At 33.9% G+C, this 25,927-nt stretch overlaps 3 protein-coding genes and 1 non-coding gene across 11 annotated transcripts in view; 1 reads left to right on the forward strand and 3 right to left on the reverse strand.

The window, feature by feature from the left end:
• Positions 1-4,437, forward strand: part of LOC114270580 (putative disease resistance RPP13-like protein 1) — a 126,199-nt gene extending 121,762 nt beyond the window's left edge. For 2 of the 8 annotated variants that reach the window (XM_082916885.1, XM_082916880.1), the window contains exons 2-4: positions 999-1,190; positions 1,282-1,343; positions 4,011-4,437. The gene's annotated coding sequence lies outside the window, so the exon portion shown is untranslated. Of the gene's footprint in view, positions 1-998; positions 1,191-1,281; positions 1,344-1,678; positions 3,701-4,010 lie in introns of those variants that run through there. The other 6 variants (XM_082916886.1, XM_082916881.1, XM_082916882.1 and 3 more) reach the window with 5 other exon arrangements.
• A 2,602-nt stretch (positions 4,438-7,039) lies between these two features.
• On the reverse strand, positions 7,040-16,501 carry LOC114284000 (K(+) efflux antiporter 2, chloroplastic). The gene is given in 15 exon segments (XM_082913405.1): positions 7,040-7,328; positions 8,707-10,092; positions 10,179-10,283; positions 10,582-10,671; positions 10,960-11,031; positions 11,336-11,531; positions 11,689-11,830; positions 11,953-12,012; positions 12,122-12,258; positions 12,756-12,846; positions 12,990-13,161; positions 13,367-13,443; positions 13,445-13,710; positions 13,800-13,959; positions 16,415-16,501. Coding segments are annotated over 10 exon segments (1,212 nt in total). The 3' UTR covers positions 7,040-7,328; positions 8,707-10,092; positions 10,179-10,283; positions 10,582-10,671; positions 10,960-11,031; positions 11,336-11,511.
• On the reverse strand, positions 12,522-12,625 carry LOC114284018 (U6 spliceosomal RNA). The gene has a single exon (XR_003636758.2). It is a non-coding gene; the product is annotated as a U6 spliceosomal RNA (small nuclear RNA).
• Positions 16,502-23,300: 6,799 nt separating the features above from the next.
• On the reverse strand, positions 23,301-25,662 carry LOC145820619 (uncharacterized). Its single transcript, XM_082916899.1, has 4 exons — positions 24,410-25,662; positions 24,198-24,316; positions 23,763-24,111; positions 23,301-23,675 (listed from the first exon to the last, which is right to left on the reverse strand). The coding sequence occupies exons 1-4, from the start codon at positions 25,533-25,535 to the stop codon at positions 23,521-23,523; spliced, it is 1,749 nt and encodes a 582-aa protein (XP_082773025.1). The 5' UTR covers positions 25,536-25,662; the 3' UTR covers positions 23,301-23,520.
• Between the last annotated feature and the right edge of the window lie 265 nt (positions 25,663-25,927).

Here is a 25,927-nt window from a genome sequence, read left to right on the forward strand (position 1 = left end):
TTTTTTTAATATATTGACTAATTTGTTTTATTTTTTAAATACATCTAATCTGCATATATTTTAAAAAAATTTAAAAATTATAATAAATACAAAATACAAAATACATACAAAAACGTATTAAATTTGTATATTTGTTAATATTTAGTGATTTTTTAAACGATTTTTTTCATAAATTTTATATGGTTTAGGTTTATTTAGATTGAGTGTATCTAAAACTTAAAAAATATTCATTAAAATACTTAAAAAGTTCACTAAAAATAATAAAATATAGATTGAAACTTAAAAACTATTTTTGAAAGCTCCAAAACAAAACATAGTTTTAAAAATTATTTCAAATTCGAAAACTAAATGACTTTTGGATTTTCAAATTTCTAAAAACTATTTTTAGAATATACAGCCAAACAAATTTTTAGAAAATTATCTGTCAAAATTGATTATGAAAACCAAGCCTTAGTTTGGGTTTTCTAGGCTGGTCATTAAAAAGGGCGTCTCCGTTGTACGAAGCTCCCATTTAAGTGGGGTTTGAGGAAAGGTTGATGTACGCAGCCTTACTCTCACAAGTAGAGAGGCTATTAATAAATTATTTTTGTATTTGTTAAGTTGTTGCCTATCTAGTGACCGGGAAAAGTCAGATTGAAAGTGATTAAGTTAGTACAAATTCTTGTTGGAGGGAGAATTTTTTGGCCGGTCAAATGAGGGTAATGTTAAAAATAAAAAAAAATAAAAAATGAAAGAGAATGAAATGCTGTGAAATTATGTAAGTAGTTTGCAAATGCTGAGAAAAATTAAACAATTTTTTTGTTATTGTAAGAGCTAACTTAAAAAGTTACAAACAAATATACGCATATCAGGTGTCCAAATTTCATTTTGGTGTGTTGTTCTAATAAATATGGAAACTGAAAACAATTTTAATTGTATACTTAAGTTACATTTTTTGCATGAAAAGAATTTATTAGAGTATTAAGTTTTATCAATCTATAAGGGATTATTTGATGCAGAAATGTGCTTTCAAGGATCTGAATATAGAGAAAGATTTCTTCCGATAGATTTCCTCATCTGCTTTTATTTCCCGAGGAAACCACAACAAATGGAAGAGTCCTCATTTCTTTCCAACTTTGTGCATTTGTTCCTGGATATCCTGTCCATCCAGTGATTGTTCGCTATCCCCTTGTACACTTTGACCAATCCTGGTAAGAATTTTCTTTAGTTGAAACCGTTTTGGTGTTGTCTTTTGTAATATCTTTACCTAATTTGCATCATATGGCCTTTCATTTTGTTTAGGGGAAATATAGCTTTGGGAAAGCTCATGTTTAGAATGTTCAGAGTTTTACAATTTCATGGAGGTATGTTGAGTGATTTTTTATTTATCTATAGCTACATATATTGAAAATGTAGTGAGTTTGGCTTCCCCAACTATTTTTGTTTGTAAAATTTTTGGGTAGTATGGTGTATAAGGTGGCAATTTATATATATAGGTTGTTATAGTGATGCCTCATTTTGCTATTTTTATTTTAATTACTAACTCACTCTCGTAGATCATCAATACTAATTATTCATCAGCTTAAATGTACATGCATTTATATGATGTGTCCCTGACTATATTATAATTTGAATTTTGGTTACTGAATAACTTGTGTGTTGTAAAAAGTTGAATGAAGTCATTTATTGAATTGTACAGGTAGAGTATCTTCCTATTTTTTTACCCCTTGAAAATCTGTAGGAAAATGCTGCCCATTTTGCTCAGAGGGTGAGTCGACATTATTTGATTAATCTTTGTTTCCTTGTTGGCTATAGTTGATATTTTAATATTAAGTATATTCTTATACATCAAAGTTTTTAATGGGCACATTACATACAATTTGTTAATTTTTTGTATATTGTTAACATGTTCTGTATTTCATATGCTTAATCTCCTAAGCAATTCAGAACCAGTGGATGTTTAACACACCGTAAATATTGTAATTGAATTTGTGTGATGTTATGTCTACTGCATTTGTGTGTGGAAGCCTGTCCTTTTTTTTCGCATCTCTGCACAAAGAATTAGACAATTGATGAATGGCCTTTGGATTTAAAGTAATATTATATATATACAAAGATCAAAATTTCGTTTCGGTGTGTTGTCTCAAAAAGTACAGAAACAAAAACATCTCGGAAATATTTTATGAAATGAAGATCAAATCGAATGTTTGAAAATATAAATTGAAATATATCTAAATGTATAGAAGCCTAATAATTGATTAATTAAACAAATTGAGATTGATATAGTCATTCACGTAAAAGAATTGAAAAATTAATGTTACTATGAACTAAAAATTATTAAGTATTGTCAAATAACTCAATTTTATTAAACAAAAATTTCCAATAAGGTCTAAAAATTTACTGAAACAGTAGTAATAAATGTTTATGAAAATTTCTAAATTTGTATAGATACAGTATACTCTTTTGGTATATCACACTATGTTTTGGTATGTTTCACTATGTTTTGGCGTGTTTCAATGAAAACACTAGAATTTTGTTATTCCACTAGTGTTTCGTTTCAATCTCTTGGAAAATGGAAACACTTCATTTCAATGGAAACAAATGACAATTTTGTTCCTCAGATATATTAAAGATAAATCCATATCAAAAAGTTTTTCATTCATGTGTTGTCTACGTTTTCCATGTTATTTGGTTCCAAACAAATGTCATATGGTACCTATTAAAATTGGGTGTAACTGCACATGCAACAGCCCTCGTATCTTCTATGTACACTATGTTAACTTACTACAATTGAAGGAATAGTTTCCTATTGTCCATCTTTAATTTGGAAAAATTTTCCCTTTTGTATTCTTTTACTAGCTGTTGGTGTATTGCCTTGATTCTTAGGGTCAAGTGACCCCACTGGAAATTTGAAAATCTGAAATTATTATTCGGACTTTTTGAAAATTTTATTTTAAATGAGGTCAATCTTGTACACTAAAAGTATGAACTATTTTCATAAAGCATAGAGATTAATATATACTCATGTTACCCTTTTTTTCCTTCTAATATTTTAGTTATTCTTTTTCATTTTCTTCTTTCTTTGAATTCTTTTGTAGGTGTTCACGTGTTATTTACCTTATATATCACTATTTTCCTAATATCCAAGGAGATGATTACGACATTCTGTGACAGTTTAGGAGAGGATTTATGCTTATATTTAAAAAAGGTGGAAAAAAAAAGAGAGAAGAGAACTTGTGGCATTAAAAAGGAATTGCCAACAAACACGGTGTAGTTTTCTTCAACTAAATTAATTAAACAAATCTTATGTTCAAAGGATATATTTGAATTAAATTTGTTCAAAATTTTAATGAAGGAAAATATTATCCATTTGTGATTTACAGAATCAATTGTTTAACTTTATTAGCATTTATGGAATTTTAGTATTAGTGATGTAAGCGGTCATTTATTCGATTTTTGTAAAAATTAACTATTCTGGTTTTTGCTTTCATTATGGTATTTGTAATTTGGTAACTATAAATTACTTGATCTAGTTTTGTATATTACGCAAGTTTATTAGCATAAATTATGTGTAATTGAAGGTTGATATTAGTAGTGAATTGTTTAATGGACATTTCTGGCTCCGCAATGGTTGATTCTTAGAACTTATTCTTTGTAATATGGAGAAGAATCGTATTTTTGTGAACTTGATGATTATCTAACAGCACACTCCATTTTGGATTTGTCTTGATTTGCCATTTGAGCTGCCTTGAGTATATATATCATTCTCTCTAAGTTATTTGTGGATATTGAGTTTTTAATCTATCAATTCATCCCTGATGGATATATGCAGACTAGCCATGCTATAGCTACCTCTTTTAATGTTACAAATGAAGAAGTTATTGAAACTGAATGATTTTCATTAGATTGAAAACTCAGATATACAGTACCTTGTATACACTCCACATGTTTACAAAATATTAACTAAAGCATCTACCTAACTCACTCTGTTACAAAAAGTTGAATTAACACTAGACTTGTTTGGTTTGCAGGACAACATATCTCTAGTCTAGTCTTAGATTGAATCCTGGATTGCTGAGTCTTGATTGGTTACACTAACTGTACAAACATCTCATTCCTATGGGGACATCATGCAGCTTGCAAAAGCTTCCGAGTCCAAACAAATCACTTTTCGTGCTCCATGTGTTTTGGCTTTATAGTTTATCTTGCTTTTAGGTCGCAAAAATGATCTTGTACTTCATTCAAACATTCTATGAAGTGCTAGATTTTAGCTCTTAAACTTAATTTGATGGCCTTTTTCGTGATGGGCCAAGAATATTTGATGCAGCTGCAATGATGGAATTTATATTGTCTCCTTGGGATCTCGTAATGTATTAGGTGTAGGCCTTGAAGCACACCATTTGATGCTTATAATTCCTCTCTTCCAAAATAAATAAGTTGAATCAATGTTTTTATTAATGACTATTGATTAATCTATATATTACTGAATGGAGGAAGGATCATAGATTAATTTGAAATAATAAAGGTGAAAAACGCACCAGAGAAGTTTTGGAAAAACTGATGTGCCAGTAAAAGGTTTTTTATTCCTTTACTTCTAGCAAGGAGATTTTTCCATCTCAAATGGAATCTTGAAATAGATCTTTAAAATGTAAATACAATATTACTTCTATCTATATTAATTGGATTCTTTTCTATGGTTTCAGTAAACTTTGAATTGTTAATCAATGGAACATGAAAAAATAAAATACCTTGGAAATGAAATTTAAGGTCGTAATTTTGTGGGAAGGAGAGTATAGATGTTTGGTGCATTATGTCTGTGTCATAGCACTTGACATGTACACCTTGAATATTTAGTGAAGGTGTAGATAAGCCAAATCAAGCAATATATCTTGCAGTCCAAATTCTTAAGCATACTTCTAGCTGCTTAACCTTGGCTGGTGAGGAGTAGATTGTTTTCAAACTTGGCAAGAGCTAAGCCAATCTTGCTCAATTGATAAGTGTCTCATCATTGCATAATGGGTAATCCATTATGGAAAACTCGAATACTGGTGTAAGGTGCAGGTATGTGTCTAGGTGTTGGATTTATCTAATTCTCATGTCCAAGGACACCACAACATGACTTAGATTTCATATTTGTTCAACATTTTTTTTATTCAGTAATGATACGTAGCTCGAAATTTCCAAGTTTGAATTTGCCCCGAATCCAAAACGACGTCGTTTTAAACGGTAGTTTCGTTTTACGAGGAGGTTATTTAATGAAAATTATCTTACCGGTAAGAGAATTTTAATATATCTTATCGGTAAGAGAATCCAAAACGGCATCGTTTTGAGTTTCGAGCCAATTCGAGCCAACTATTTTCGAGCTTCCAAGTATTATTCTTTTTTATTTTATATTTTTTTAGCATAGAATGGTATTTGCTACAAAAAATTGAGCATTTTATAAATGAAATGGAAGTCTAATGCATAGTGATAAAGTAAACTCAAACCATTTAGACATTCTTGTTTGGTGCATGTCCAACTAGACATGTCAGTTGCATTTCCCATACGGAACCCTTACCCTTACACACGTGGCATGTCTATGTATCGGGCACATCCATGTGGCTTGTCAAATTATTAATTATTATTTTTTGCAAAACATGATGGGAACACTTCACGGACACATGTCCTATGTCTGAATAATTCTCTTAGAAAATTGATTTGGGTTCAAAGTAAATATAGGGAAATGGGGGAGAGAAGTGAAAAATAAATAAATAGTAAATACACCCACATATAACATCAATGCTTCTCATATCTTTGTGCCCTAACTTAATGTTCATATACATAGCAAATAACTATATATAAAAGAAATTCCGTACCTCCCGTGTTCGTATCTTAATTTTTTGAGAATTCCATGTCCCATGTCTGTACTCATATCCAGGTCTCTTAGGCTACCACTGTGAAACCTAAAAGGATACACGAAAGCACTTCACTTTCAAACTCAACTGAGATATCAAATCCATTCATACATTAGCACCTTCTTGATACACAAAGCCAACCAAATGGAAAACAACAAATATAATTTTTTTTTACTTTAAGCTCATATGATGGAAATCCATCTCTTAGGCTGTGTTTGGATCATAAATTTGGATTTTTAAATTTCTATCCAAATCTATTATCCAAACACAATCTTAGTAGATGCATACTACACAGAAAGTTTTGGGTGCCTACAATTTTGGATTTTAAGTTTTAGGAGACCTAATCCTCCAAAATTGTCCTAAAATGAATTTTCCTTCACTACAAGAAAATACACCTTCGGCTACTAAAAAATTAGATTTTTTAGTCGCCCAATTAGTCGCCGCAGGCATGTTGGCAATAGTATTTGGTGACTAAATTTATGTTGGTCTCTAATTATCTTCTCTTACTAAATCTAACTTAATCCCTAATTGACACCTTTTGGCGACTAAAATTGTAGTCGCCGAAAGTTCTTAAATAAAAATAAAGTTCTCTATTAGTGACTAAAATATTTAGTGACTAATATGTTTTGGTCGCCAATAGAACTACATTTAGCGACTAATATTCTGGTCGCTGTTTTATGTCACATTTAGCCACCAAATAGTTTAGTTGCCATTGTTTTTTACGACTAAACATTTTAATCGCCAAAAAAATAAATATTTTCATCCCATTGTATTTTACGACAAAACATTTTAGTTACCAAAGGATGTCATAAAAGGCTTTTGTTTTTGCTTTTGTTTTTTTTTTTTTACTACTAAATATTTAGTCACCAAATATCTTTGCTTGCTTTTTCAGCCGCCAAATATTAGTCATCAAAAACTTTACTTTTTTTGGCTACTAAATGTTTAGTTGCCAAAAACTTTATATAGTGTTTTTTTTATTAATTTCGCAACCAACTGTATTTATTCCATCATTAATGCAATATGTACCCTGTATATAAACAAAACAATACATATACCGATTATATTATCATTCCACAATGTGTGCACACATTTCACTTTCAACCATCCAAAAAATTCATATTTAATGTCAAATTCCAAATATAATAGATTTCCATACAAACCAATCATAATCCAACCTCAAAAATAAAATTCCATATGAAATAGAGGATTATTCAAAAACCATATCTTCTGTACACAAAAAAGTAATATCTACAATATCATGCCAAAAGGTAATATGTACCATACCAAGTTGAGCGTAATCTGTACCACGTGAATAAAGTAAATTGTACCACGCAAAAAAAGTAATCCGTACCGCACAAATAGTTATCTGTACAAACAATAATAATTTGTAGACAAAAACCAATGTCTTCCGTAGACAAAAAAAAGCCGTATCCAAAATTCCATGGCAAAAACCATCTGTAAAAATAAAATTACTCATTAGTATTATTTTTTATTGGCATATTTAAAATTATAAAAGAAAATCATATAAAACTCGAATGTATATATAAAAAAAATTATATAAAACTCAAAGGCATATGCAAGGCAACCAGTTATCTTTTCAAAGTAATCATTGTAGGTAATTAATCATTAGTTTTGCATTTTCCCCCTCTGAAAACCTTTTTTCGACTAAATTTAAGATGTTTTCAACTCTAACTCCCAACCAATGTGTCATATTTACGTACCGTCTGTCCCCACAAGTTGTATTTGTCACGAGGAAGCTGCACATGACATCCATTGACTGGTTTGGGGGCTGTTTTGCATGTTTGCCCTCCGAACGCCCTTTTTTGACTAAATTTAAGGCGATTTCGACTCTAACTCCCAACCTATGTATCCTATTTACAGGCATAACTCTATTGTAGACTTTAATTCCTTTTTACTACTGCTTATCTATGTGTTCTAGATCAAATCAAGGATCATACCTAGGGGATCAAGTGCCCATAAGCTATAGCTTTCTCTTCCCAAAAATAGTAATATTAATATATCTATAATACTTTGAATAATTTAATTTTATATTTCTTAAGTTATTTGCATTCACCAGATCACACTGTTCAGTTGAACTAAAACATCTGTTTCAGATTTGTAAATTAAACTGAAATAGTGCATATGCCATTGGAAAAAAGATGATAGCTCCGAAACTCATGCATAAATGGTGGAAAAAATTGCACCCATTAGTATTTGCTTGAATAAGATTGGCATTTCAAATTATAAAATAAAAAATTATATAAAACTCAAATGTATATAATCTTTTCAAGATTTTGTGAGTCCTAATTAATCATATGTTGCATGTCCGGAGAAGTTGAGAAAAGAAAGCAGAAAGAAGGGGGAAGTGGGTTGCACTTTATTGGTAGAGGCTTCCATGAGAGGGAAAACAATCTAGTTCTATCTACAAATGTAACCAGACAATAATTACAAATAAAAAATAGAGAGCTAGTACTGAAAATGCATGCCTACCTAAAAAGGAACCAGCCAACAGAGCCATTTGATTTTTGTATTTGGCTGTTTTGACACTAAGCAGTAAATCCAAGCTTCTCTATATAAAGGCCTTTTAAGGATATAACCCGGGAGCAAAGGATTAGTATCATTCTCTAGTGAAAATATGAAATTAAAGCAAAGCTTGTACTTGGAGTACTTCTTTGGGGTTTTGCTACCTCTTGAACATGTTTGCTTTTTCTATGGCAAACAAGACCATCCTTAAACACGGGCAGAACTCTTTTTTTCAACTTTTCAAAACAATAATGTCAATATTTGAATTTTTCTAGAAATTCTAGTATCATATGAATAAAAATGTTCTTACCAAATAGTAGAATGACCATCTCAAGGCTGCAAGAGGCTTGTGAGCCGTGAGACCATGTTGTTCAAATGATTGAGTTGTACTTGTGCCTCCCGAGCTTTTTTCCCATCTTCGGCTTGTTTCATCAACTCCTCTCTCTCCCTCATCATCTCTTCATGATCTCTCTTGCCCTCCTCTCTGTCCCTCATCAGCTCTTCATGATCTCGTTGCCGCTCCTCATGAAGAGCCTCCATCTCAGCTCTCATTGCATCCATCTGTTGATCACGAGCTCGTGCCGCAGCATCAAATGTGGAAGAGGGTTGTGGCCCGATCCCAAATCCACGCAAGTAATTTTTTTTCTGTCCAAGCACTTGCCTTTGACAGTTCCTCTTGAGTCTTGAGTATCAACTTTAAGGTATTTCCTTCCTATCAACTTTAAGGTGAATATACAAAACAGACCCCTTTTAACTATGACATGTATGCATATATGCACATATAAAGAAGTAATTTATGTCACACCAAACATGAATCCTATGGATTACAAACCCCGATGCATTTGTAACTACAATATACTTTAGTTCATTGATATTCTATATGTATATGATTCTCATGTTTGCCTAGTTAAAAACCACATTCATATTAAATAATGCTGACTCACTTAAAATAGAATTAAATCAAGTCTTTATTATGTGGACCCGCATACATGTTTGAATCCAATACCCAGGAATTAGTAAAATTAAACAAACAAACAAAAAGAAAGAAAGAGAGCTTAGCTGCATAAAATATCAACGATCAGACAGTAAAATTTGCAAGAAAAATACTTAGTTCATAGAGAGGAAAACCTGATTAACAGCTTCACCAAAAGCCACAAATGCAAACTCTCTACCCGGAGCAAGTAGAAGACCAACTCTTATTGCAGATATGATTGAAATACCAAAAAGTCTACCTGCTACAGCAACCAATATAGTCTTGCCACCAAATTAAAAGAGGTAATGTCCCCATAATTACCGGAAAATTTGAAACAAAAAGTTTTGGATCAATTGACATTCCAACCTGAAACCCAAAGAACAATGGCCGTTAACCAGAGGTATCGGAGCAAACTATTCCTGTTCATCAATACTGTGATCATATCAATCTGTTAAAATTGATAGCGTTCTACTTGCATGGACGAGTAATTTTTTCATTGCTTCTGTAAGAAGACTGGATCTTCTAGAAAGAAAAAGTAATTTATTAGTTAAATTAGACAATAAATGAATCTTATAGAAAGAAGTAATTTGCTACCATCATGAAGAACAGACCCAATAAAAGGCCATGATATGGAGCAAGATCTGATTCAACCTGTAAAGAAAATTATGTTTCCGCAAGAAGCAAACCAGCCAAAAACGCTCCTAATGTCATGGAAAGGCCAGTCTGTTCCATTTATAATAAAAAAAAAATGCATACACTTGACAGTAGAATGATGTAAAAGAGTAAAACTTAATAACACATCAGCATACCCTAGCTGTAAGGAGACTAGTCCCCAGAATAACAAGGAGCCTATTTGCAGAGAATATTTCAGCATTTTGATTTTCCGCAACTTGCTTATAAATCGGCCAAAGCGGCTGAAAATTAGCATAAGAATGACTAATATCATGAATTTCACAAACGCAAAAGAAATCTGAAAATCCTTGGCTTGTGCACAGTCAAAAGCTACGCCATGGTTATGCATAAACTCAAGTAGACAATAATTTTTATCTTTGATGCAATACACTGATGATGCATGATGATATGCTTTATTAAAATTTCTGGAAAGAAGGATACTTGTTGAGAAGTTAATGATATAAATTGCATCATCAGGCATAAAATGTGGTTTCATCACTTACGATATCATATTTATGTTCAGCAACACAAAGAACTCACCAAGCGCCCTCCAGCAATTATGGCAGTAATTGCAACAATGGCCTTCACAGCAGCTAATCCAAGAGGTTCCGCAATTGCTTGGAAACCAACCTAAAAATGAGGGGAAAATTACCCATAGTAACAACAGAAAAAGAAGAAGAAGCAGCAATAGCACTGGCAGAAACAACTAAAATAGCAGTTGCAGCTATCCTACACAAGCTCAAAAGTGAAACAATCTTCAATAATTATTCATTTGACTTTCCCAGGTAGGAAACAAATATAGTTAAGCATCATATGCCTAACAGAGACTGCAGAAGAAAGGGTGATGTGGTAGTTGGCTGTTCATCAATACATGTGGTATGATAACCTAAAATTTTAAGAATCAGTAAGAACTTTTACCCCCCCGCCCCCTTTAGATGAATTCGGTGAAATAAGAGGTGTGAGTATCAGCAGAACCACAACTGCCAAATCCTGGAGGAAAAGGCAAAAAAAAAAAAAAACATAAAGGAGCCAATAAAAACAATAGTTCAAGAGAGACAAACACAATCAAATCAGATAATATAATTGACAAAAAAAAACTATGAAGGTGCGATCACATATGATAATTAAGGAACAAATACAGACTAAACTTATTATCGCATTATCTTTATTTCTGCTAATTCAAGCATCTTAAATGCATGTCTTAGATTATGACACCTAAAAGCAGAAATGGTGCAACATTGGATCAGAACTGTGTTCTACATTACACAGGTGTATGTAGTTCCAAAATGTTCACCTTTAAGACACATAATTATGGCACAGTACAGTTGTACAGTATCAGAAGACACTGTAAATTCCACCAAAAGCAATTCATTCACTTCATGACATCCAAGGTCAACATAATTTCTGAGACCACACAGGTACCTGGAAAGCAAAACAGAAAATGTAGCTCGTCCATGGCGTGACATGCTCTCACCTCATTCCTGCAATACCTGCAGAAAAAATACAATAAAAATAAAATAAAATATTATAAAATTATTCAACTGCCTAATAAAAGCATATCAACCAACAAATTTTGAGTCCTGACTACTTGATCCTAATGGAACAAAGTGACATAAGAACTAAAAATGGGATAGCATGAGAACTTACAAAGCTGCTCATTAACTGTTACTTGAAGGACAACAGCAGTGGAAGATAATGCTAGGCCATCCCCAATGATAATTGCAGCAGGACTGGGCTGACCAGCAATAAAGCAAGAAACTAAGCCAACCACCACTGCGGTCACCAAGACCTGCATTTGTTGTGCACGTTACAAAAAACAAAACTAAGATACAAATGCATCAATGCACATAAAACTGCTGGCTTGTGGTAAAACACAAGTGATAATATTTGAAAAACAAGTTTTCCAACCACTTGAGCAGAGCCCAAACCAAAAACATATTTCTTCATAGAACTCAGTCTTTCAACAGAAAGCTGCAAAATGAAGACAAAATGCTTAGCTTTTCTTTGTGTTATTAGCAGGTCAAATGTCATGGCAAATAGCTGTCTAGAGAAATTAACTTCAAGGTTTGATGGATTCTACCTCCAGGCCAATATTAAACATCAAGAAAACAACTTCAAATTCAGCTATCGCCTTTGTTTCATGTACATGATGAATAATAGAGAGACCATAAGGTCCAATCAATATGACAGCAGTCAAATATCCAAGAACAGGACTGCCTAAACATTGCAACAGATAAAAAACATACATCATCAATGAAACAAATAAAACTCCAAACACATATTAGAAGAAGAAAATGGCCAGAAAATACATGCAGATGATGGCTGAGTCCAAGAACAGTATGATTGTTGTTATCAAACCCATTAAATTGTACTCCTAACAATTATAGTGTTCTACTTCTAGACGTTTACAAAAGCATAATCAATAACAAACAAGGATGATGAAACATGAGCTATGAAATGCCAAGTAGAAAAACCTGGATATAAAAGAGTTCAGATAGTGGCATTTGTATGCCATCCTTCTGCAGGAGCCATGCTAATCCTCTATGTACCATTCCAAATTTATCTGATACTATATAGGAACAATCATGAAGTGCATGTACCTTATACATCCAAACATGAAATCATGCCACATGCTGCAACCATCTTACACTAAAGAAGTCAAAGATGAGGCTTCAATTTAACTACTACAATAATAGATCATGAGATTCAGTTACCTCCAGGGATTTTTTGGAATATAGGTACATACATGACACTTGCAAACAGCAACCATGACATGTCAAAAAGAGAAGCTTCCTCCTCATTTACCTAAAAAAAAGAAAAAATAAAAGAAGAATACTAAATCATGTAAACTGAAACAAAAAATATAACAAAATCCTAAACAAATAAGTAGTATGGAATACTAGGTTCTGAGGGCAAACAAAGTAAGCAAGGGAATTTCAAGCACATGCCTCTTGATAAGGAATCATCTCCATTAGTTTCTTAACTCTCTTGGGCAATTTCCGTATTTGACGAATCAAAGGCTTTGTATTTGATGAGACTTCGTCGATACCAGCGGTAATGATGTCTGGTTGTAGAAATAGCTGGTTAATTCTCTCCACCCGATTGGTGTAAAAGGCAATCCTGTCATAAATCAAAAAATAAACTTTTGTATCAGATATAGAAATCTAATAAATGTTCACAAATCCTGTTACCAGAAATAATTGATGATAAAAATCTAAAATCAGTAACAACTGTCAACCAATATTCAAAGGGATACATGTAATAAATATTACTGTAAAAAGGATCATAGACAGAGAAATTCCATCTTTGAAAACGTTGCATATACCCGGCTCCAATGAGCAATGAGCCAACGACCAGCTTAGGCAATTGCTTCCTTGCAGACTCAATAAGACCATGGAAAAGGGATTGCTGGTGTGAACTCAGTCCCATCTGAAAAGAAGTATGATGCAGAGAAGAAACGAGAAGATTTCTTCAGCAATGCTTTTGGAGCATTAAATGGTGATCCTTCCCTCGTCAAATCCTTTTGTAAATCTTGCTTTTTTGTTTGAACCATGTTCTTTGACTTTTCTGAATCTATTTCAGTATCTTTTGATGACTCTAAACTTATTTTTCCATTTTCTTGATCACTATCTGAAGATAAACTTTTTGGTTCTTCAAAACTCTGCCAAATCCATCAAATTGGGTACCTGGTAAAAGCACAATAACCAAAGAGGTAGCATCAATTTGCACATCTATTTCCCTTTCAATAACACCACCACCTGAATTTCCTTGAATCAACTTTCCCTCCTCAACCAATTCGTCCTCACTTTGTTGTACAATAGTTTCCGCACAATCAACATAAGAAACGGAGACATCTTTTTCGGCTCCTTGTAAGGCAATCTCGGCATCATTTACATGTTGTGCTGTAACAACCCCGACCTGTGATTAACTGTTAAACCATGATTAAGGATGCCTAATAAGTTATTAAGAAGAAATTCTGAATTAATTGCATGTGTGTCACATTATTTGTGTTTGTATCTGTTTGTCATAGAAATATCTGTTTGTGTTTCTGTCTTGTTCTGCGAATTGAAGGCCTTATTGGCATTTGATCATGAAATTGACTTGGGTTATGTGTTATTTGAAATTTTTAGAATTTTACGGTAGGTTTGATTGAAATTTAATTCGGAATGAAATAATTAGAATAAAATAAATATAAGTGATTAGCATAATCAAGAATGAATTAAATCCACTAGTTAAACATATATAAATCCACTATAGCTTCTAGAACCCTTGAATACATTACAATTTATCATCTTTTTGAGTTCTAAACCGTGAGAGAGAGAGAGAGAGAGAGAGAGAGAGGAGGAGGAATTAGGATCAAATTTTGGAGAATTGGAAACAATAAGGGAGAATTGCTAGATAACTTGGAAAATCACTCAAGCTTGCTAGAGTTCAAGGAAATTGAGAGTTGTATGTAAGAATTCAACTTACATTTTGTAACTTCAAGCTCATTTACATGTGAATTCAAAGGAAATTTAAGATTAATGCCAGAATTAAGCTTAGAAGAGTGAATCAAGAACTATATCATGCCTGCATGCATATATCATAGCATTTTGAGTTAGTTTTCAAAGAATTTCTACATACATGTTCTCATCTTGGTTTTGTTCAAGGAATTCAACATATTTTTGAACTAAACAACTCATTTGATTATGATTTGAAGGCTTTGAATTCAATTGGTTACATGCATGTTATCCTCGTGTTTTGTTCTTTAAGTTTCAAGTTTACTATTACACAATTGGCATACTTTTGAGCTTTGATTTTGTGAAACGATCTTTAATTCTCAATGCTTTACAAGTTTGAACATGTTTTCCCAAGTTTGGAGCCCAAAAGATGTGTTTTGCAGCTTTGAATTTGAGTTTTGGACTTAGAACATCAATCTGGAAATTCCAGAATTCTGCATCACCGCTCGAGCGACCACCCTTAGCTTTGCATCTCAGCTCGAGCGAGAAGAAGGTGGCTCGAGCGTAAAATTCATGCTCCCAGAAGTTTTCCAAAATTTTGCATACCGCTTGAGCGACCAAAGTTGTACTCAATCGAGAACCCTGTTTACTTAGTCTTACACTAGAGCGACCATCGAGCATTCGTCGAGCGGAAAAATCACGCAACCAGTACTTTTGCAGACTTTACAAACCGCTCGAGCGGACTCCCTTGTTTTTGAAAATTTGACTAAGTGTTCTGAGTTACATTTTGGCATCCTCATTACATCTTAAGCATTCCTAAGCCCTAATTAAGACATAATAATGAGGATAAAGACTAAAAACACACTAAGAACGAAACGAAATAAATTAAGTACTATCCGAGTGTGTGTTTCAATATGTGAATCCATTCCATGTTTGTGTAGGTCACGCGCCGTAAGTTGTTTGATCCATTTGTTCTGCTATCGAAGTTATCTGTGAGTAATAACTCTGTAAAGTTATGTTTAACTTTAATTATTTTCTGATGATATGAAATGATCAGTTTTCTAAAATACTATGTTTTGTATGAATGAATGATTGTCCAAGTTTCTAAAATGTATTTGTGGCATCCTTAGCATCATATGACATGCGTCCCTTTATGGGTCATCAGAATGTCTTTATGGGTCATCAGAATGTCTTTATAGATCATCGAAAACGTCTCTATGCACATGAGTCATCGGAATACCTTTATGGCCGTCCCTTTATGGGTCATCGGAATGCCTTTATGGCCGTTCCTTTATAGGTCATTGGAATGCCTTTATGGCCATCCCTTCATGGGTCATCGGATTTGTTAACGCTAATGGATATACCACGTATGATCATGTGAAATGTATGAACTTTGAACATGAATATGAATATGTATCTGCTTCTGAATAAGAATCTGAATTCTGAATCTGTTATAGGCATCATTCATTAAAATCTTTACTCTGTTATTATTCACTGGGCTCCAGCTCACTGTATTATTTATGTATGTAGGAGACCAGGCACGTGGCCAGGCTCAATGATGATCGCTTAGAATTCTGTTTTGTCGGCCAACCTTTGTGCCTCCCGAGGAGGTTCCATTAAAAGTCAAGAGGTCAAGTTTTGTGAACATGATGCAAGTTTAATTATTTTCTTTTGTTTGTTTAAAGAACAGCTCTTTTGTGGTATATGGTTGACGATGTAAGCTGGATATGTATATGACGTCATATGTGGGTATATGTATATGAGTTCTAAATTTTTGTCCCATGTATGTCAGCACAGCTCAATGGTCTATGTATGTTTTATATTTGCTTCTGCAGCCCCTTATTATGTGATGATCTATTCAGAGGCCTTTGGTAATCCCAGGATTACTAGTCGGTTACGATGCTAAACCTATAGGGACGAGTTTGGATAGTGACGTGTGCCGCCTCAAGTTCAAAAGCAACAGCTTTCTCTGCTAAATGCATGACATTTGCCACATCTTCCTCCGCTTTTAAAGCATTCATTTCCGCTTGCTTTGCAACCTCATAGCTGGTCCACTTCTTTTTGCAATTCCTCTTTTCTGCTTTACAATTGTCTCAGCTCTGCCTCCAAATTTGTCAAAGTAGCTTGACAAACTCTAATATCATCCCGAGCTATGAAGCACGGATACGGACACGGGACACGACGCGAACACGTGGACACTCAAATTTTAAAAAAATAAGGGACACGACACACTGGAGACATGCTCAATATATATAATTATTTATTTATTTACTTTAATATTAAATATCATTTCCAATTTTTTTCTACAAATAAAAATAATTTATTCTATATGTTAATGTTTAGCAAACAAGAATATTAAAAAATATAGAAAAAAATTTATTACTAAAAACAAAAAAGGTAAAAAAAAGAAAAAGAAATAAAGAATAAAAGAGGGAGAGAGAGTCGAATAAAAAATGAGAGAGCAAACAAGAGAGATGAACATAGAGAGAGAGAGAGAGATACGAAAGAAACGAAGAATAGAGCACCGAACAGAGGGAAAGAGAGAGTCGAAGAAGATGAACAGGTTCGACGATGAACAGAGAGCACCGAATAGAGGGAGAGAGAGAGAGAGAGTCAAACATACACAAATTGTAAGAACATACCTCGACCTAGCCTCGATCTAGGGCTTTAATAGGTTCTTCCCCTTTCTCTTTCTCTGTCTTCAATGGGTTAGGTTTTCTCTCTGTCTCCTGGGTTAGGGTTTCTCTCTGTTTTCAACGTGTCCATAACATGTCCAAGAGTGTCCAAAAGAGTGTCTGGCTGCAAAAATTCAAAAAAAAGGGGGGACACATCAGGTAGAGTGTCGGCCAAGTGTCCGACTCGTGTCCGTGTCCGTTTCCGACACGTGTCCGACACCCATACGTTGCCTCCGAAGAGGTGTCCGTGCTTCATAAATCTCGAGCAACCAAGACTGCTTCCTCATCTTTCCTCAATATATTCGATTCTTCTCCTCCACTTTCATATTCTAAATCACTCTTTCTTCCTTTCGCAGCTTCTAGTGAATCCACTACCACTTGAAGCCTCGCTTCAGCCAAAGAAAGGGCCATTGTTGCTTTCTGAACAGCTTCTTGAGCAACAGTTTCTTCATTCACAATCTCTCGAATGGTATTGCGCGTAGAATTAACATTATCCCAAGCATTTGCTGCTTCGTCCTTCAATGCTATTGCAGCTTCCGATATTCTCTGAGCCTTCTCCTCAAACATGGTACTGTTTGTTGGAAAATATGGTTTTTTGGTTTGAGGATTGAATGAAAAATTGTTTCATTAAGTTGGTCTCATAAATGAGAGATTGAGAATGATGATTGTGCATTTAACATGTGGTATGGATGTGTGGATGAATGGCCTAATGCTGGAAACCATATGGTATACATGGTGTGGCCTAATGTTGGAAACCATGTGGCACGCATGGCCTAACCATGACGGACACATGGTTTTGGAAGCCATGAGGTACACATGGCTTTGCCATATGTCTTGCCAAAGATGCCTATATAAGGACATGCTCAACATTGTGAAAATGATCACAAAATAAGCTAAGTTCTCTCCTCCTCCCCATTATGTATAAAAGGAGACCATCCTCTTTGGTTGAAGTACAAAAATTTTTGCTCCCATATTATAGTCAGTCTACTCCTATAATATATTCTTCCTGTGTGAGAGAGTGCTACCATTGTCAGTTCGCTGGAGCTGAGCAGAAGGTGCTTCTGCATTAGCGGGTTCTAAACCGTCGTATCCTGGGAGACAGACGCCGACATACCTCCAGCACCCACGGTGAGGCGGCAAATCTGCTTTAAGGGGACTGTGGTATCACACAAGCTTCGGTTTATTTTCTTTACTATCTTATTTAAGTATTTGATTTTGTTAAATATTTTTGTTCATCAAGTTGTAGTCTCCAGCATGATTTAGATTCATGATTTCTTGTTATGTAATATAAATTTAATTAATTATGAATCTATTCATTTTATTTAATTTACACAATTTGTACAACAATCTTAAAACAGATTATATATTTCCCATGAAATTGGACAAATAGATACATGCTACATGTTTAGATTCCTAATTTCTTACCATGATTTGCATGCTTCTTTATTTTATAATATAATTTTACATGCTCATAAGTGTTCAAATTTTTTATTTAAATTGACATGCTTATTATTGTTCTACTTTTTTAGTATAATATACATGTTCATTATTTTCTAGATTTGTAGTTTAATTTGCATGTTATAGATTTTGAGCATGACTTTCCTAGAAAATTATGCATGATTTTATTTCTAGAATTATTTGCATGATTTTATTTCTAGAATTATTTGCATGATTTTATTGCTAGGATTATTTGCATATTTATTGTGTAGTAATTATATATAACTCTTGGCTATTAAATTTTAATTTAATTTTTGAGTTATAAGTTTATTGTGCAACTCGTAAAGCTTTTTAATTCTTTACTTCATTTTGCTATTAAGTAGATTGCTAGAAGGTTTAAAATAAGTTATTACTTTCATAGTTTTTTTTTCAATTATTTGTTTTGTATTTTCTTGTGGTTCTCTACCAACTTTCTTTACAGAAATACAGATGCGGAAGGGAATGGGAAAAAAAAAAAAAAAACAAAACCAAATGAATAGAATTTGGGACTGTAAAACCAATAATTGGACTACTAACATTTTTGTTGAACAGAAATACCTAAGCGTGGAAAAGGATTTTTGGACCAAAAGAATCCTGATTTGGATTGATTACTTTTCTTTATATTTGAAGCAATTTGTTGCTTGTGTTTTAGTAGTAGTTTGATTTCTACTTTGTAATAGTTTCACCTTAGTGAAAGGAAAGGGGGAACGAAAGAAATTATAAACCTTCGAGTTTAGAGAAAATCTTTGGGATTAATTTTATTATTCCCAAAGTGGTTTGGTTTTCTATAATAGAAACCAAAGTTTAGCCTTGGCTAAAGAGTATTTCTGATTTACATTCAGAAATGGCAACTAAGATGGATTTGGTTTCAAACCTTTGTGGTTAAAGGAAGTCTTTGGATTTAATCTATTTATTCCCAAAGTGGTAGAAAATCAAGTATTGGTAAAGTCTTTAGTTATAATCTTATTATTTCTAAAGTGTTTTGTTTTGGGAAAATAAACCAATTTTTATCATTAGCTATAATATTTCTGATTTTTATACAGAAATAATGAGCTCAGTTCTGGAAGTACCGATTAACTTTTATGAGTGGTGTAATTCTGATAGTAATTTTTTAATTGCTTGTAAATTTTGTAGTTTGGTTTGTTTTAATCTAATTTATCCCTTGAAAAACTTAATTCTAAATTTGTTTCCCATGGACTAAGAGACAACATGCTCTTGAAAGTCTTGTCTAAGGTTAATTGGGTCTTAAGTGGGACCAGTGGGACCCTTCCAGTCTTTCTGGAAACTTTTCTAACCATGTTCAATTCTAGGGTAAGTGGTGAGATCAGTTCTAAATTAAATTTCAGATTTCGGAATTTTCTGGTGTTAAGTTTAGTTTCTGGGAAAAAAACATAATAGTGAAATTCTATTGTGATTTTTCAGAACTGGCTTCAAGAGGTGACAACAGAAAATGTTGTTCCACCTGACAATCTTAAGCCTTGCGAAGTTCTTAAAAGAAGATCTAGAGAGATCAAATGTGATTAAAAGAAATCATAAGATTGCATGATAATATCTCTAAATTACTCAGAGGCAATTAGTATGTTATCCTTGGATTAGCATATATGATTGCTATGTGACTTTACTTAAGAGCAAAAATGAGACAACCCGTTAGAGTGAGTGAATGTATTTTTCGAATTTTTATAATTCTGAATATATTCTTGAATTGGTGGCTCCTAGTGAGTGCAAGATCATTGATCACAGAGACAGAAAAAAACTGGTGGTTCTTAGGGAGACCACTAGCTACACAGTTATGAAATTGTGGTTCGTAACAGTGAACAGATTACTGATCATACGTCAAGACATGATGATTCCTAGTAATGAAAGAGTCTACTGATCCTATGTCAAGACATTGTGATTCCTAATAGTGGAGTGACTACTGATCACACGTCAAGATATTGTGATTCCTAGTAGTGAAAAGTCTAGTGACCACATGCTAAGAAATTAGTAATTCCTAGTAATAAGACTACTGACCATAACATGAAATTCCAAATAGTAAATTATTGAACACTGGATCTGTGTTTCCTAATAGTAAGACTATTGACTTCAAAGTAACTTGTTTGGACCAAACCTGTTTTGGTACCTTAACTTCAGGAAAAGAACTAACTCCAAACGATGTCCTATTTGTGCCAGACATTCATAAGAACCTTGTCTCGGGATCTCTCCTAAGCAAGCATGGCTTCCGCATGGTGTTTGAGTCTGATAAGTTCGTGTTGACCAAGAGCGAAGTCTATGTAGGCAAGGGGTATATGTTGGGCAGTATGTTTAAGCTCAATGTAATGACTATTATCCCAAAAAAAAAATGAATGAGAAATCTTCCTCTTCTGCTCATTTACTTGAGTCCCTTGAATTGTGGCATGGTAAACTTAGTCATGTAAATTTTGATTCTTTACGTAGATTAATCAAATTAGATAGCATACCATCTTTCAAGATTAATCCAAATCACAAGTGTGAAACTTGTGTAGAAGCAAAATTGACTAGGACTTCATTTCACTCTATTGAAAGAAGTATCGAGCCTTTAGATTTAGTGCACAGTGATGTGTGCGACTTGAAAGTCGTACAATCATGTGGTGGCAACAAGTACTTCATCACTTTTGTTAATGATTGCACTAAATTCTGTTATGTGTACTTGCTTAAAAGCAAAGACGAGGCGATTGATAAATTTATTCTTTTTAATAATGAAGTTGAGAATCAACTAAACCGAAAGATCAAAGGTTTAAGAAGTGATTGAGGTGGAAAATATGAATCGCCGTTTATTGAGATTTGTGCTCAATCTAGAATTATCCACTAAACTACAGCGCCTTATTCCCCTCAGTCCAATGGTGTTGCTGAGCAAAAAAATAGGACATTGAAGGAAAGCTGAGCAAAAAAATAGGACATTGAAGGAAATGATAAATGCAATGTTAATAAACTCTGGGTTGCCATAGGACTTGTGGGGGGGAAGCAATTCTCTCCATGAATTACATTCTAAATAAAATACCTCGGAAGAAAGTAGACAAAACTCCGTATGAATTGGGGAAAGGCCGCAAACCTTCTTATAATTTCCTACAAATGTGGGGGTGTCTTGCAAAAGTGGCGATACCCACACCCAAGCGGGTTAGGATGGGTATGAAAACAATGGATCGCATATTCATTGGTTATACACAGAATAGTAGTGCATATAGGTTTCTTGTGCACAAGTCTGATGTTTCAGATATACACAAGAATACCATTATGGAGTCAAGGAATGCGTCCTCTTTCAAGGACGTGTTTCCTTGCCGAACCCGAGGTGAGGATGAAAGTTCTAAAAAGGAACTTAAAGATGATCCTAGTGATAGTGATCAAGATGAAGAAATAGATGAGCTAAGAAGGAGTAAGAGGGCAAGGACTTCACCGAACTTCTTAACTTATAAGTTAGAAGGAGAATCTCGAACTTTTCATGAAGCTGCAATTTCACTGGAAAGTCCTTTATAGAAAGAAGCGATTAAAAGTGAAATTGACTCCATCTTATAGAACCATACCTGGGAGTTGGTTGATCTACCCCCAAGCAGTAAGGCCTTGGGGAGCAAGTGGATTTTTAGAAGAAAGATGAAGTCTAATGGGTCAATTGATAAATATAAAACTAAGCTAGTTATCAAAGGATACAAGTAGCGAGCTTGGATTACTTTGATACGTATTCACCTGTAACAAAGATTATATCCATACGCATGGTGATTATGATAACACGTTTACATGGTCTGGAGATACATCAAATGGATGTAAAGAAAATTTTCTTAAATGGAGATTTAAATGAAGAAATCTACATGGAGCAACCCGAGGGGTTTTCAGCTCCAGGCCAAAATAAGAAAGTGTGTAAGGTTGTCAAGTCATTGTATGGTTTAAAGCAAGCTTTTAAATAATGACATGAGAAGTTTAACAACGCTATGTTGTCAAATGGGTTTAGGATCAATGAGTATGGCAAGTGCGTATATGTCAAAGACACTGACAAAAGTAATGTCATTTTGTGTCTATACGTTGATGACGTACTCATTATTGGTAGTATTGATGAGATGATTAAAACTACCAAAAGATTGTTAAACTCTAAGTTTGACATGAAAGATATAGGTCTTACAGATGTGATTCTGGGTATTAAGATTACCAGGACATCTTGTGGTATTGTACTTTTTCAATCTCACTATGTTAAGAAGATACTTGCGAAATTAGGTAAATCAGATACGAGTGTGTCTAAGACACCAGTAGACTTGAGTCTACATTTGACCAAGAATAATAATGAGAGTGTCTGTCAGCTAGAATATTCTCGGGTCATTAGAAGTTTAATGTATCTGATGAGCTGTACAAGGCCGGATATAACCTACTCTGTTAGCAGGCTTAGTAGATACACGAGTAATCCTAATGCTACTCAGTGGAATGGCATTATATGGGGTGATAGGTTATCTACGCTACACTCGAGATTATGGGCTGCATTATACCAAATACCCAGCGGTACTAGAAAGCAATGTTTTTAAAGGCGAAAGCGCAAGGCGAGGCGTTTTACCCTTGTTGAGGCGAGGCGTAAGCCTCGAGGCGTTGAGGCGTAAGCCTTTTGAATTTTGATTTTTTTAATTTTTATAAAATGTAAAATTAATTAAATATAGCATAAAAAGAATAAAAAAAATAAGAATTGCCAAATAAAATTTTTAAAGGCCATTCTAAGCATATAACCAAAATTAATTAATTATTTCAAGTATTATAAGTGCTTTCTAAGTCATTCTGATAAATACTATAATAAAAAAATAACTTAAGTCATGGTCAAAAACTTAAATTCCAATTGTTCAATAAACAAAATAACTTAAAACTCTAATACTCTATGAACAAAGCAATAAATAAATAATAGGTCACTCTAAGTCATCCTCATTAATATTGTCATCATCTTCGTCCGCTATATCTATAATGGGATAAGTTCCATCATCTATTCCACCAACTTCTTCCGACTCCATGTCTTCATCCGCAAGGGTGCATCTTGCTGCCTTGCCTTTTCCTCTATCATTTCCTATACAAGAAATAGGATTTCAAATTAATTAAATAGGCACATATAATAATATATATGCAACTAGTGCATAATTGTTTAACAACTTACTTGAACCTTCACCAACTTTTCTTTTCTTCGCATTCGAAGATGAGTCAACATTAATCGTAGTCGTAGTTGATCGATTCTCTGCACTTCTATCATATGTAGTGATAGGCACAGTCCTAATTGCTTCAGCATCGAACAATTCTTCTTCATCAAGCCAAGAAGCATCAAGGGAGAGGACAGGATCTTCTTTTTCAGCAATCCATTCATCATCCGAATCAATTTCATCAATTAGTATTGGATCGATGTTTTGTCTTCTTCTAATACTCCTCTCTCTTAGTTTAGTGTTGTACTTCACATAGACCAAAGCATTCAAACGTTTGTGCTCAAGCCTATTCCTCTTTTTTGTATGAATCTAATATAATAATATAAGAAACGAAATAAGAAACATGAATATTTTATTTTATGCATAAGAAAGTTTAGGAAAGAAAGATATATTACCGACTCAAAGGTGCTCCAATTCCTCTCACATCCCGAAGCACTACAAGTTAGACTAAGTATTCGAATAGCAAATTTTGTTAACTCTGGTGTTTTGCTCCCAAAACGAATCCACCAATCAGCTACATAATTAGAAAAATGCACAAATAATTTCAATTTCGTATTTTAATTTTATAGAATGTAATTGGAAAATTATTTTCATATTAGTTTCTTACTGGGAGAGCGTATCGCTCTAGAATCAATTGCAACACGACTTCCGAATTCCCCTTTTGCTTGATCATAATAGTCCAATTGGATATCAGCCTTGAGACGCTCATCATAACTCAACATTCTATCCATGCACTGATACAATCCTTGCCTCACTTCCTCAACATTGGAGAATGAATCTCGATAGCGCAACTGAGGGTTTAGATAATAACCAGCAGCATGTAAAGGTCTATGAAGTTGTGGTGTCCACCTTGCATCTATCTTATTCCAAATTGGTCCGTACTTCCTAACATTTCCTCCACAATTGAAAGCAATCTTTTCTTTAGCTAAATCCATCAACTCATAAATGTAACCCATAGCAGGCCTTTTCTCTGAATCAACTTCTCGCAAAACACTAACCAAAGGTATTGTGCTTTTGATACAAAAAGCAACATTCGGCCAAAATTTTGGATCAAACAACACAGTTGCACGAGCCTTTACCCCTTCAACCTTTCTTGCCCAACTACTAGAAGCCCACTTTTCTGAAGAAAACATAGCTTGGAGTGGTTGCTTTTGTTTGTAAAGACTTTGGAGAGTAAGATAAGCAGTGGCAAACCGTGTTACTGCTGGACGGAGTAGTTCACTGTTCTTTGTAAATGATCTCATCATTGAAAGAACCCAACAATGTCCATATATAAACTTGACCACTTGCCTAGATAACGAGAGAGTTTGGTCACAGACTTTCAATTTTCCAATGTCCTCCAACATTAAATCAATACAATGCGCAGCACATAGAGTCCAATACAACTTCTTCCTCTTCTCCATAAGTCTCGACCCGGCATTGACATAGTTTGAAGCATTATCAGTAATAACTTGAACAACATTATCTTCCCCAATTTCATCTACGACACTATCAAGATAGTTAAACATCAACTCCCCATTTTTTATAGTATCAGATGCATCAATTGATTTTAAAAACCAAGTTCCAGCAGGGCTATTCACAAGAAAATTAATAAGTACTCTACTTTTCCCATCTGTCCAGCCATCAGACATAATTGAGCATCCATATTGTTTCCATGCTTTCTTATGTTCCTCCATCATAACATTTATATCCTCTACTTCTGCTTTAAGAATCCAAGTTCTCAATTCATGCATAGAAGGGGCTTTGAAACCAGGTCCATAATTTGCAATTCCATCAACTGCAGCTACCCAACACGGATCATTCACTAAATTAAATGGAAGAGCTTTACAATATATAAAACGCCCAATCTTTCGACACACATTTCTTTCTTCTTGTTTCCATTTGGAGTTCAGTGTAGATTGTCGTGCTTGAGAACTAGCAAATTTATCCATTGGACCCCTCGGTTTCGGTGCTTGTGTCATACCACCAGTATCGCCTTCAATAGATTGAGAAGCACCACTCTCGCCCTTTGCTCCAGCACCCATCCCAATTTCATATAGCATCTCATTACGGGCACTTTTTTGCTCAAAGAAATTTTTTAATGCGTGTTGGCATTCCAACTTTACATCTTCAGGAACTTTTGAAC

Source organism: Camellia sinensis, chromosome 2 (genome assembly GCF_055761805.1).
Source record: "Camellia sinensis isolate YWXY chromosome 2, ASM5576180v1, whole genome shotgun sequence".
Taxonomy (NCBI): domain Eukaryota; kingdom Viridiplantae; phylum Streptophyta; class Magnoliopsida; order Ericales; family Theaceae; genus Camellia; species Camellia sinensis.

Coding starts and splice junctions, on each gene's coding strand:
- LOC145820619 (XM_082916899.1), bottom strand. CDS start 25,535: ATGCATGAATTGAGAACTTGGATTCTTAAAGCAGAAGTAGAGGATATA. Junction 24,317..24,409: donor TAGAGCGATACGCTCTCCCA/GTAAGAAACTAA, acceptor CTAATTATGTAG/CTGATTGGTGGATTCGTTTT. Junction 23,676..23,762: donor AAAAGTTGGTGAAGGTTCAA/GTAAGTTGTTAA, acceptor TTTCTTGTATAG/GAAATGATAGAGGAAAAGGC.